This window comes from Delphinapterus leucas, chromosome 1 (genome assembly GCF_059928025.1).
Source record: "Delphinapterus leucas isolate spDelLeu-1000000601 "Yukka" chromosome 1, BTC_Dleu_Yukka2, whole genome shotgun sequence".
NCBI lineage: Eukaryota > Metazoa > Chordata > Mammalia > Artiodactyla > Monodontidae > Delphinapterus > Delphinapterus leucas.
The window spans coordinates 93,904,939-93,918,167 of record NC_143129.1 but is presented as its reverse complement, the minus strand read 5'-3'; the positions used below and the strand labels follow the sequence as shown (position 1 = coordinate 93,918,167).

Sequence of the window (13,229 nt, the reverse complement as noted above, 5' to 3'; positions counted from 1 at the left end):
CCTTTTTAGGATCAAGACAAGGATCCTTACGGGCCTTTGCTGTGACTCCTCTGACTCTCCCAGCCTCGCCTGTGCCACTCCTGCCTTGTCCTCTCCGCTTCCCTACACAGCTCCCCGTGCGAGAAGGGTGTCCTCCTCCGTCCCCCCTCAGGGCCTCTGCACACACTGTTCCTCCTGCCTGAATGCTCTTCCCTCCCTTTAGCAAGGGCAGCTCAACGATCCCTTCCTCTGGAAGCCTTCCCTGACCTCCTAACTCACTCAAATCCCCCTATCACAGGATCTCCCAGCATTAGGTACCTGGCTTTCCCAGCCCTTGTCACTTTTGCAACGTAGCATCTATTTATGGGGTCATTTGACCAATGTCCATCTCTCCAACCAGAATGTCAGCTCCACGCGAGCTGGGACCTTGCCTCCTATTGCTCCTCGTGGCTCCCCACCACCCAGTACCAGGCCTGGCCCACAGTAGGTGCTCAGGGTTTGATGGACGAGTGGCTGCATGTCATATCCACAGGGAGCCCACACACGTTAAGCTGTTGAGTGTACAGCGAGGGGGAGGGGGTGGGAGGGTGTCACCTCCTCATGAATGACAAGGGGCTCTTGGCTCCTTAAGGTCTGGGCTCGGGGCTTTCTTGGTGGGCCAAAGATGGCTTTACCTATTTTGTGTGGACTGAGGGACTGTAATCTCCCCTGGAATGCATCTCCCTCCTCCTCCCCTAGCCCATTGCTCTGCCAGCCTCCAAGCTTGCCAACGCCTTCTCAGCTGGGCAGTGACTCCTGGTGCTCAGACACGCGTGGGAAGCTGCTGAGATGGTGGGCCTCTGTCCTAGATGTTAGGACTGAAATATTAGAGCTGGATGGACCCTAAGCCCATCACTTTACTGTACACACAAGGAACAGACTCTCTTATAGGCATGCAGCAAGGGGCAACCGGGCCAGGACCACTTGGGGCTTGCGCCCACAGGGGGAGTAGTAGATTCTCTAGTTCGCTCCTTGCCTCCCTCCTCTGTTTGGAGTGAAGTCACTTGGGTCCACCTCAGCAGCAAAGGTCCAAAGGGAAAGTGGTCTGAGGAGTATAGCGGCAGACCAGCTGAGTCAGGAGATGGTGCTAGGAGGGCGCCATGGCCCGATGTCAGACGATCTGTGTTTTAGTAACTCCTCTGCCCCGGCTGGCTGGCTCCAGTACTTCGAGTGAGTTATTTCACCTTTGGGTCTTAGTTTACTCTTCTAAATGTAGATAACAATTCCTTCCCCCACCAAAAAAAAAAAACCAAACAAAAAAACCCCCCAAAGAACCCAAAACCCACCTCTGTCCTGACCAGGTCAGAGGCATCTTGTCAGGATTAAATGCTCCTATGAGCCAGGCATTACTTGAGACTGTACATTTGGTCCTCACAATCATCTTTGGAGGGAGACTTTATTATTATTCCCATTTCTCAGATGAGAAAACAGAGGCTCATAAAACAGGCACTGTCACGTGCCTAAGCCTCCTCAGCTATTTAAAGAGGGAGTCAGACTTAGACCTGGGTCTTTCTGACTCTAAAACCCTCTGCTGGGCCCAAGCCCTAGTCCCTGCATTGAGGAACAAACAGTAAAAGGAAAACAGACACGAAACGCGTTTAGAAATGGCCCCAAGCCATCTAGATACTGTGGACGTCCTGGCTCCTGTTGGGTCTGAGGGCAGATGGACAGGTCAGGTCGGGGCTCCCCTCTCCAGGAAGTGTCTGGGTTCTGTGCTTCAAGCTGGGTGGGTTGGGGGTGATTCTTCTGTGATCTAGGGCCTGTAGATGTATATGAATGAACTTAAGGTTTTTTCCTTTTTGGAAAAGGGAGTTTGGGTGGGCAGGAGGGAGAGGTTGGTGTCTTTTTTCATGGTTTGAGGTGGAGGAGGGAGACGTTTGTGTTCTTAGTTGTCTTGTACGGTTGTGCAGGCTGTATACTGCATGACTCCAGGAGGCACCATCCACACTATAGTCTAAGTGAATGGCACTCCCTAGAGTTTGCCCTACACATCATTCCTGATGGCCTTGAAGATGTTCCTTGGTATGATGGCTCCGTGGTAAGCAACGATAGCAGTTACAATTAACCGAAAACTTACTATGTAAACATGTAGCGTTTATTTTATCTTACCTGGCTCACAACAGTCATCTGAAACTGATACTCTTTTTTTTAATTGAAGTATAGTTGATATACGATATTATATGTTACAGGTGTACGATACAGCGATTCACAATGTTTAAAGCTTATACTCCATTTATAGTTATTATAAAATATTGGCTATATTCCCTGTGATGTACAATATATCCCTGTAGCTTATTTGATAAACAATAGTTTGTACCTCGTAATCCCCTCCCCCTATTTGCCCCTCCCCCTTCCTTCTCCCCACTGATTCCCTCTAGTTTGTTCTCCGTATACCTGTGAGTCTGTTTCTTTTTTGTTATATTCACTACTTTGTTGTATTTTTTAAATTCCTGATGCTCTTGCTATCTGTGTTTTACCCATAGGAGACCTGAGGCTCAGGGGGTGTTAGAGGAGTTGCCCAGGCCGCACGTAGCTCTTTACCACTGTGCCACACTGCCTCTGGACTCCGTGAGGCTGAGGAATTGGGGTGTGGTGGGAATTCCACTGCACGAGAATAAAGCCGTTATCTATTCTTTCGGCTGCGCCGCCTGCTTGTAGGATCCTTAGTTCCCCGGCCAGGGTTCGTGCCTGGGCCACGGCAGTGAAAACACCGAGTCCTAACCACTGGCCCGCCAGGGAACTCCCTAAGCCATGATCTCTGTGTCTCTTTTCTTCCCCTGCCATGGTCACCCCTCCCCCACCACAGCTGGACAAGATGCTGGACCCCCAGGTGTGGCGGGAGGCAGCCACACAGGTCTTTTTCGCCCTGGGGCTAGGCTTTGGGGGTGTCATCGCCTTCTCCAGCTACAACAAACAGGACAACAACTGCCACTTCGACGCCGCCCTGGTGTCCTTCATCAACTTCTTCACCTCGGTGCTGGCCACCCTCGTGGTGTTCGCTGTGCTGGGCTTCAAGGCCAACATCATGAACGAGAAGTGCGTGGTCGAGTAGGTGGCCCCTTTCTCCTCCTGTCCTTTTTTCTCGCCGTCCACCTTCCCCTGGGAGAGTCCCCCTCCACCCGCGCTGGGCGATGGGGATCAGAGGAGCTCTCTGTCCCCAGCCCTGGACCACAGGGACAGCTTCAGAGATGTCTCCATCGATGCCCATGGCATCCTGCCTGGGTGTCTAGGAGGTACCCCCAGGATGGTGCCCAGTCCTACCTTTTTACCTGAACTTTTTTTTTTTAACCTTTTTTTCCAATTTTTTTGTTTTAAACCTTTTGACTTTACCCTTCCCTTTGTGCTGCAGGAATGCCGAGAAGATCCTGGGGTACCTCAACACCGACGTCCTGAGCCGGGCCCTCATCCCTCCTCATGTCAACTTCTCTCACCTGACCACTAAGGATTACGCGGAGATGTACAAGGTCATCAAGACCGTGAAGGAGGACCATTTCTCAGCCCTGGGCCTCGATCCCTGCCTTCTGGAGGACGAGCTGGACAAGGTATGGGGCAGGCTGTCCTTCCAGGATGGGCAGAAAGGCAGGTGTGGGAGTGCAAGACCCAGAGACAGGCCATGGGTGGCTGGAGCTTGGGTGCAGAAAGCCTCCAGGGACTCATTTTTTTACTTGATAAGTAAGGACCTACTATGTGCCCAGAGAAGCACAGAGGGAAGGTGCTGGCCAAAACCCCTGCCCTGAGGTAGGGTGAGTCTCTCTGAGAAGACGAGGCAGGTGCACAAGTCCCAGAAATCAACGGGAACGGGGACGGCTTTCACGTGTCTTGAATGGGCTTCCTGCGCACCCGTCTCTGCCATGTGTAATGCGTTTGGAACAGTGCCTTGGACACAGCACGCAGAAAGTAAGTGTTTACATTAGCGTTTGCCCTTTGCTGTCTATCCCCTGGGCCCTCGTGACAGAGCCGTGAGCCGAGTATTAATGTTGTCTCCTGTTTTACAGGCGAGCAGCCTGTAAGCTGGGAGCCTGCTTGAGGTCTCACAGCTAAGAAGTAGGGGAGCCAGGGTTCAAATCTTGATGCTTCTGCCCCTCCCCCAGCTGCCCCACTCCCACTGCCACAGTGACCCTTAGCCCCTGGGGAGGGCAGGGCAATGCTGCCCCTCATTAACGTGCAGGCCCAAGTTTGGACACCTTGCTTCTATCCCCGTTTGCACAGCTGGAAACTTTCAAATTGACTGTTCTGTTAGGAGGGGTAACAGGAGAGAGACATACCCACGGGGTCCTGGGATCCAGCTGGTGCCAGGGCTCACATGGGGCTGAGCCAGCTCCTCTCAGTCAGCCTCGATCAACCCTCCCCTTCTCCGTGGAGCCAGGGAAGGTGACGCTTTCCCTGTGCTCGTGAAAAAGTCAGCTGCATTCTACTGGCGCCAGCCTAATGCTGAGGGACTGTGTCGCCTGTGAGCTCTTCCCATGTGATCAAGAGTGAAAGGGCCATGTCTGGGCACCCCTGCCCTCATTTCTTCCCCAGGTAACTGGCAGCATAAAGGACGGCGCCCTTCCTTGAGACCCTGCCCCATTCTCACAGGCGTGGCCGGGTCCTCTGAATAGAATTAGGATGATAGGGCTTCCTTGGTGGCGCAGTGGTTGAGATTCTGCCTGCCGATGCAGGGGACACGGGTTCGTGCCCCGGTCTGGGAAGATCCCACATGCCGCGGAGCGGCTGGGCCCGTGGGCCATGGCCGCTGAGCCTGCGCGTCCGGAGCCTGTGCTCCACAATGGGAGAGTCCACAACAGTGAGAGGCCCGCGCACCACAAAAAAAAAAAAAAAGAAGGATGGTAGCAGGCTTTTTAAAAAAACATTTATTTATTTATTTGGCTGTGCAGGGTCTTAGTTGTGGCATGCGGGATCTTCATTGCCATGTGTGGGATCTTTGTTGCCATGTGTGGGACCTTCGTTGCCGTGTGCGGGATCTTTAGTTGCGACTTGAGGGATCTTTAGTTGCGGCATGCGGGATCTGGTTCCCTGACCAGGGATAGAACCCGGGCCCCCTGCATTGGGAGCACAGTCTTAACCGCTGGACCACCAGGGAAGTCCCCGTAGCAGTTTTTTTACATAATATAATCTCGATAACATCTAAATGACAAGAACTACACTCTCACAGTCTGGGGAGGTGTTCCCTCGCAGTCCGCAGACACTACAGGATAGCACAGAAGTGATGTCAGCGGACAGTGTGTGGTCAGTTCCCTGTGAGCAGGGACCTGGGCATTAAAGCAGTGGTTCTCTACCTTGGCTGCCCATCAGAGTCACCTGGGGGCTTTATAAAACCCTGATACCCAGCCTTACCCCCAGGCCAAACGAATCATTGTCCTCGCGGAGAGACCCAGGCATCAGTGTTTTTAAAAGGCTCCAACGTGAGTCCATTGGGCAGCTAAGGTGGAGACCACGTCGGGAAAGTCTGGCGTTCAGAGCTGGGGGCGGCTGCATTGCTTAGAGGAGGAGAGTCTTGAGCTGGGTGTGTTTCTAAAAGTGAGCATCTCCATCTGAATCACCTGGGGTCCTTGGACAGCTAGTAGATTCCAGGTCCCACAGGTGAAGTCCTGAATTAATGTTTTACTCCCTGGGGGGTATTCTGTTGCCCACTCACATTTGAGACCCACTGGCTGAAAGCAAGAGGATTTAGGGGGGCGGGGATCTCTGTGAAGGAGGGAACAGCTATATTCCTAAAGCTCTGAGGGCAGAGATAAGGAAGCAGGGGGCCCCCAGGTGGGCGTGGACCCTCACTCAGCCCCGCCCTCCGCACCCACCCTCAGTCCGTGCAGGGCACAGGCCTGGCCTTCATCGCCTTCACCGAGGCCATGACGCACTTCCCCGCCTCCCCGTTCTGGTCCGTCATGTTCTTCCTGATGCTAATCAACCTGGGCCTGGGCAGTATGATCGGGACCATGGCAGGCATCACCACGCCCATCATCGACACCTTCAAGGTGCCCAAGGAGATGTTCACAGGTAACTCCTCCTGGCAGCCCCCACTGGGCTTGTGGGCTGTCCAGGGGAACAGTGAACAGGTTGTGACTCTGACTGTAGAAAGATTGGGTTCCCACTGGGTTATTCATGACTCCATACTTAGAAAGCTCCACCCCCCCACCCCCCACCCAACCCGGCACACAGCTGGAGCCTGGCTACGCCACCCAGAGAAGAGCACTTCAGAGCCGGAAGGGAGAAGGCTGTTTGGGAATCTGTGCCAAACCTGGGCTGGGAGATAGGCCTCCTTCTTGGTTTGTTTGCCCTTCTCCCCAAGGGCCTGCTGAGGCGTCTTAGCAGGGGTGGCCTCCTCCGTGCAGGCCCTGCACCCTGTTCCATCCCTGTCACTCCCAGCCCCAGGGTGCTCCCTGCCTAGTAGAGTAGGAGCTCAGAACCTCAGCATCTGGACCCCCTCCCCACCTCCATGCAGGGTTGGGCCTACCAGAGGGTGGGCTGCAGGCCTGCTGTGAGGAGGGGTGAGATGGGGAGGGACCTGGGTGCTCCTAAGACCCCTGGGGCACCACCCACCCTGCACCTTTGGCCCCATACCGGCCTCCCGGCTCTCTGTAGTGGGCTGCTGTGTCTTTGCCTTCTTCGTGGGGCTGTTGTTCGTCCAGCGCTCCGGAAACTACTTTGTCACCATGTTTGATGACTACTCGGCCACCCTGCCACTCACCGTCATCGTCATCCTTGAGAACGTCGCTGTGGCCTGGATCTATGGAACCAAGAAGTAAGGGGGACATGGGGGAGAGCTGGGGACAGGAGGAGGGGTCTATCCCACCCATCATGACTCCCTGGAGAGTGCTGTGTTCCCAGGGCTGCTCATGAGTGGTGCAGGAGATCACAGAGTCAGAATGTCAGCCAGAAAGTGCCCTTACAGATCACTTAGGGAAACTGAGTCTCAGAGAGAGGACACGACTGTCCAAGGCCACTGGGCTGGTGAGAGAGAGAGCCAGGCTGAGGACACGAGTCTTCTGGATTCAGGCGCTGGCATCATCCTGAATGGGCTTAAACTACCATAGCACCTTTCCTGGGTACCAACTCTTCAGAATTCTGTCAAGCTCATTAAGCCCTTGGTGGGTACACAAGAGACCCCTGCCCTCAAAGAACCATTGACTTCAGCAGCCTGACTCACAGTTCTAGAGTGAGCTACAAAGGAGTATGAGACAATGTGTGGTTTGGGCCCTAAGTTTGGGGTTGGGTGGGGTAAGAGAATTCAGCAATATGAAAGGATTGGGTCTCGTAGCCTGAGCCTCAGGGAAACCTATACACACTGTCAGCCCCTGGCCTCATTCCTCATTTCAGGACAAATCTGTGTCCCCAGGAAGTCCTTTCACTCACTCAGCAACGCCCGGGGCTCCTCTAACCCACTCAGCCTGACCCACCCCGATGTCTAGACCTGGTCTCAGAATCAGACTCTCACAGGCCCTGCTACAGCCATCTACTTCCTAGAGTGCAGGAGGGAACGGGCTGATAAGAGAGAGAGAGCGACCCTGTGAGCCGGGGTTAGAACAGGCTGCTGGAAAGGCTCTCCCTCTTCTGCAGTCTGGTGAAGCCCCGTACCCCTTCTCAGACTGTTATTTTTTAATGCACAAGATAAAATATGTAAGATTATATAGGAAACTAGTTATATTAAAAATTAGCAAAATAATGTTTAAAATCTGTGATACAGTAATATACGTGTACTTTATTTTTACTGCATTAAGTTACAAGATCTAGCTGTGGGTCTAATAACAATGGTAATTTCAAAGCAGTGATGAGCATAAATGATGTTTGTCGGTATCTCAATTGTAATGTGATAGGGAAATATCTGTGATTTAATCAATTGCTTACAGCATCTTGGGTACTGTTAATACTACTGTTGTTGCTTGTACTTATAACAGAAAGAAATGCAAGATTTCAGCTAGGTGTTACTGAGGTAAAGATGATTTTTTTTTTAATGCCATTCATGTACACAGCCTGCCAGCCTCCCGGAATTTCACCCACATGCCCAGTGGTTAGGCATCCCTGAGTCAGGACGGCCTTCCGCCTTTGGACACTAGGAATGTGCACTTCTACCTCTCTTCCAGCAGGGGGAGTCTAGAGCCAGGCCAGCACCAGGTGGGCTGGGTGCCCAGCAAAGCCCTCTGGAGCCTGTGCACCTGCCCAGGGCGTGTCCTGTGGGCTGTATCATATCCCTGGGTGAGGTGTGACGTGACATAGTCAGAGGAAGTTAGGGGAGGACAACAGAGCCTTTTCAGAGGCCAGTGGGGCCACAGAATAACGTATTGAATGCGAAGAGTGTAATAGCCTGGGAGGGAGGGACTGGTCAGTGAAGGCTTCCTGGAGGAGGTGGCTGGGGGGCATTTGCCGGCATAGTGAGGGTGCCAATTTCTGGACCCTGCGCTGTGCTTGGCAGGTTCATGCAGGAGCTGACGGAGATGCTGGGCTTCCAGCCCTACCGCTTCTATTTCTACATGTGGAAGTTCGTGTCTCCACTGTGCATGGCTGTGCTCACCACGGCCAGCATCATCCAGCTGGGGGTCACGCCCCCGGGCTACAGCGCCTGGATCAAGGAGGAGGTGAGAGGCGGGGGCCTGAAACCCCAGGGACATTGGCATCTTTCCAGGCCTTTAATGCCACAGGTGGTAGAGATAACCCCTTATAGGGCAACTACTCAGTGCCAGACCCTGCCAGAGGCTTTGCACAGCTGATCTGTAACCTTTACAACAACCCAAAGAGAGAGGTGGTGTTACCGCTGTCACACAGATGGGGAAGCTGAGGGTCAGAAAGGTGAACGCACTTGTCCAGTCTTTCTAACCCATGTTTTCTCTCTCTGTGGAGTCCATGGAGTGGAACCACCCCAACTTTTTACAAGTGCAGAAGCTGAGACCCAGGGAGGCTCAGGCCCTTAGCCAAGGGGACCAGCTAACCCAAGGAGCAGCCCCCGATGAACCCCATCTCTGCCAGTGCCTGGCCGGGATGAGTGCGGCGGGGAAGTTGTCCTGGAGTCTGAGTGGGTGAGGCTGCGGCAGGGCGGGCAGCAGCCCTCATCCGTGTCCACCCCTAGGCTGCCGAGCGCTACCTGTATTTCCCTAACTGGGCCATGGCTCTCCTGATCACGCTCATCGTCGTGGCTGTCCTGCCCATCCCTGTGGTGTTCGTTCTGCGGCACTTCCACCTGCTCTCCGACGGCTCCAACACCCTCTCCGTATCCTACAAGAAGGGCCGCATGATGAAGGACATCTCCAACCTGGAGGAGAACGACGAGACCCGCTTCATCCTCAGCAAGGTGCCCAGCGAGGCGCCCTCCCCCATGCCCACTCACCGCTCCTACCTGGGGCCCGGCAGCACATCGCCCCTGGAGACCAGTGGCAACCCCAATGGACGCTATGGGAGTGGCTACCTCCTGGCCAGCACCCCTGAGTCGGAGCTGTGACCACCGCCCCGCCCTGCCCGCCTCGCCTCCCACACCCAGCCAGCCCACGTGTCCCAGCCTGGCTTTTCCTTCCAGGCCAGGCCCTCTGCCCAAGGGGAGGGGCTCTGCCCTGCCTCATCCTCCACCCCAGTCCCAGCCGACTTCTGCTTCCTAGATCTGAGTGGGGGCTGGGAGAAGCTCTGTCCCCCAGTCTAGGCCCCCAACCCAGCTAACCTTCAGAGATCCCCTTACCAAACCACAGCTGAGTTACTGGAACCGCCCAGACGTCCCAATTCCCAGCACAGGGGAGACTCCAAGTGGCCACTCCAGGGGTCACTCCACACTCCCTCTCTCCTGCAGTTCTTAGGTCTCGGAGTCCCTTAGGTCTGTGCTGTCAGGTAGTGGTGGTGGCGCAGGCATGGGTTGGGTGGGGTGTCCCTTTCCAGAAGTGCCCAATTTAAGGTTGGAGATGGGGCAGAGGTGCCAGGACTCAGGGCTTAGACTTTGGGATGGAGTCTGCAGAAATCCCCCAGTTCTGTTTGGTGAGGCAGACGGTGCCCTCTGGTTTCAAGCATGAGCCTTGGCAGTGGGGGTGGTGGGATGAGGGGGCTCCTTGGCCCCAGGCTCAAGGTGGACCCTCCAGTGTTCTTGGCCCTGCCTGGGGTGGGGGGGTGTCCTCCCGCATCCTGCCTGGTAGGGCAGTGACTGGCCCCAGAGCCTTTCCCACTTCCATTAGAGCTTAGCCTGCCCTCTCCCCACACCCCCATCCGGGAGCCCAGAGTCGTGGCCTCTGTCTCTGTCCTTGAGAGAGGAGAGGTATCCAGAGCACACCTGATGGCTCACAGCACAAGTCAGATGGTTTGGAGCACAGCTGTGAAGCACGCCCCTCCCCTCTCGCCAGGGGCCCGACTTTCTTGCTAGCGGCAGCTTCTGCCCTGGAGCGGCAGTCCCTGGAGTTCAGGGGCTCACACCTGGGAAGGAGATGATTTCACTGCCCCTTTGGGCTGCCGCCTCTCTCCTTGTACAAGCACAGCCACCCGGTGTGCACGTCGTGTGTGGATACCTCGGAAACCTTTCCCAAGCCGCCCGGCCCGTGGCGGGGTGTGGGGGGCACAGGCTGTGCTGTGGCTACTGGAAGCTGCCCAGGGGGAGGGCCGGGCCTCTGTCCTGGGGCCCAGCCCTGCGGCACCCCACCCACGCTTACCTTTGCCTCCCCCGGAAGAGGGCCGCCCTCGGAGTGCAGGCTAAGAGGATTGGAACCTGATTGGAGGTCAGAAGTCTGCAGAGAGATGAATGGACTGATGAAAGGATGCAAGGATGGGTGGATGCAAGAAGGAGGGGTGGGGAGGAAGGAAGACTGGCTGGGACAGCAAACCTCCATCTTTGCGAGCTGCAGTGGGCAGGGCAGGGGCAGGCCTGGCTCCTTCACAAAGGGTCCTGAGTCACTCTTGTGCCCCTGACTGCTCTCAGCCCTGGGAGGGACACACTAGGCCCAGGGGTCCCTCCTCTACCCCTTAGTCCCTTGGTTTTCCCCGCCCCCCTTGGGGTCCACTTGCCACCTCCGTTCCTCGTCCTCCTCCCACACGTGCTCCCATTTCCAGCCCTCTCAGCCCCACCCATCCTTCCTGAGTGTGTGGGGGGAGGGGGAGACCCACATCTCCACAAAGACATGAGCTTCTGGGACACCACGTCACGCCTTAGGCCCCCTCACCTGACAGCACCTCCTACCTGGCCCTGTGCCTAATCCCAAGCAGAAATAGCAACAGGAAAAGCAAGGCCCCAGGAGAGACACTACTATATATACTCTATATATTCTATTTCTATTGTATATTCAATCTGTACATGTGGGTGTAAATGCTGTTAAATGACAAACCCAATATTATACTGTGGCTGGTGGACTATTTTCATCCTCAGTGCTGTAAAGATCTATTTTCATTGTATATTTGATATATTTTTAATTTTGTAGCGTGTGGCTGGACCAGGCCCCATCACGCCAGCCTGTGACAGGGCGGCTGAGCTGGGGCCGTCAGCTTGGTCCTCGTGGGCTGGGTAGTGCTCGTAGCCGGCTGCCGTAGGCCGGGCCCAGTCCTGCTGCGTCTCTGCCATTACACGTAGGGCCCCGAGCTTGGTGTGTGCGTGTGTGTGCGCGCACACATATGTGGGTGTGGGTGTGGGTGCGTGTAGGGTGCTGACTTGTGATCCCTGTGTTCACCACGTTCCTGAAGGCCACGCTGCCCTCCTGCCACCTCCTTCTCCTCTCAGCTCCGTCAGGCGAGGCCTCAGGGCAGGGTTCCGTGGGAGACCCGCGTCCTGGGAAAGGCACATGCCTCTCACTGGTGACTCATTGCTTTCACCCCATTGGGCTTGCCAGAAACAGGGAATGAGGCATCTTAGGGGAGTGGGAGAAGTCCCCACATTTATTTTATTTTCTCGCTGTGCCCACTGGAGACACAATGTCTTCAGCTCCGGGGAAAGTGCTGGGTTCCTTAAGATGGTGAGACCCCAAGAGGGCGTCATCTCACCGCGCCTCTGTCCTGTGTTTGTCCTTGAGACGTCCCTGACAGTGTTCAGGGGGAACAGCCACCCCTCCCCTGTGCTTCTGACACACACACACCCCTGCTCACTCCTCAGGGGAGCTGGGAGTGGATGGGGCCGATGGGGTCAAGAGCAGGTAGGGCATCTGACGGAGAGAGATCCAGCCCCAGATTCCCTGGAGGAGCAGGACGTGGCCAGAGAGGGGCAGGCCCTATGTTCCAGCACAGGGTCCCCACCCCACTGACTTTGGTGCTGTCCATGCAGTGCCCACAGGGGACAGAGCAGACTCCGGGGCAGAGCAGGGCAGGCCAGGGGTGTACCTGAAAGAGTCCCTGGTGGCTGGTCCTGCCTCTGCCCGCCCTCCAGCCCCAGTCACCAGCTTCTTGCCCAGGGAGCCCACTCCGCTGAGGCAACGTGAAGCCTGAGGCCCAGATGGGTGGACGGGTGGGCACAGAGGTTGATGCCAGCCAGGTTGGCTTTTGCCCTCGAGCAAACAGTCTGTGGGGACTAGTGCTAGGAGAGGCCCTCCTGACTCAGCCTACGGGCCGTGAGGCTGGGGGCCAGAAGCTGTGTGGTCCCAGGCCCACGCACGCCTGCACTAGTACGGGGAGGGGGCTTCCCTCTAGCTTCTTCACAGCTGCACCTCCCCCCTCCCACTGGAGTACATGTTGGGACGCACCCGACTCCCTGAGCGCCCACCAGGCCCCCAAACTGGGGGGGCCTGCTGCCCCTTCACCGGAGCCTAATGACTGGGGATGGGGGAGAAGGGCCCAGCGTCCCTTCTCACCCTAAGCACACATGCCAGGTGTCACTTTCGGTTCTGGCGCAAGTTCAGAAAAATTCTCCACGTGCCCCATGCTGGTCAGAGCCCTGGGTCCAGACCACTCAGCCCAGGGGAGGGGATGAGGCTTTGTCACCCCTGGAGCCCCTCCTTCCTCTCTACACCCCCCATGGTGTACAATAAAGTGTCTGTTCTTACCAAACCCCTCTTGCCTTTCTGACCTGCTCTGGGATCAGGGAGAGGGGATGGGAGAGGCCGCGGATCCTGAGGGCGGCTTTGGGTTGAAAGCCTGGATGGGATGGGTTGGTGAGGACCGCTGTGGGACTTTGGGGGCTGCCTGGCTGTCTGGCTGTCTGGCTGAGGAGGATGAAGAGGGGCATGTGTTTATTTTCCTAGGAATTGTCCAGGATAGGTAACCACATACACTGGTAGGAAGCCTTACGGATTCCAAGTACTTCACACATCTAAGCTCGCGTGGTCACAGAG

General features: G+C 55.8%; 1 protein-coding gene across 4 annotated transcripts in view; it reads left to right on the top strand.

Moving 5' to 3' along the window:
* The window catches only part of SLC6A17 (solute carrier family 6 member 17), a 52,361-nt gene extending 39,398 nt beyond the window's left edge, over positions 1–12,963 (top strand). For 3 of the 4 annotated variants that reach the window (XM_022584120.3, XM_022584121.2, XM_089918363.1), the window contains 6 exons: positions 2,825–3,066; positions 3,368–3,560; positions 5,823–6,015; positions 6,601–6,760; positions 8,429–8,591; positions 9,080–12,963. In XM_022584120.3, coding sequence (XP_022439828.1) covers positions 2,825–3,066; positions 3,368–3,560; positions 5,823–6,015; positions 6,601–6,760; positions 8,429–8,591; positions 9,080–9,448 — 1,320 coding nt within the window. In that variant the 3' untranslated portion in view covers positions 9,449–12,963. The remainder of the gene's footprint in view (positions 1–2,824; positions 3,067–3,367; positions 3,561–5,822; positions 6,016–6,600; positions 6,761–8,428; positions 8,592–9,079) is intronic. The other variant, XM_089918374.1, reaches the window with a different exon arrangement.
* The last annotated feature ends 266 nt before the right edge of the window (positions 12,964–13,229 follow it).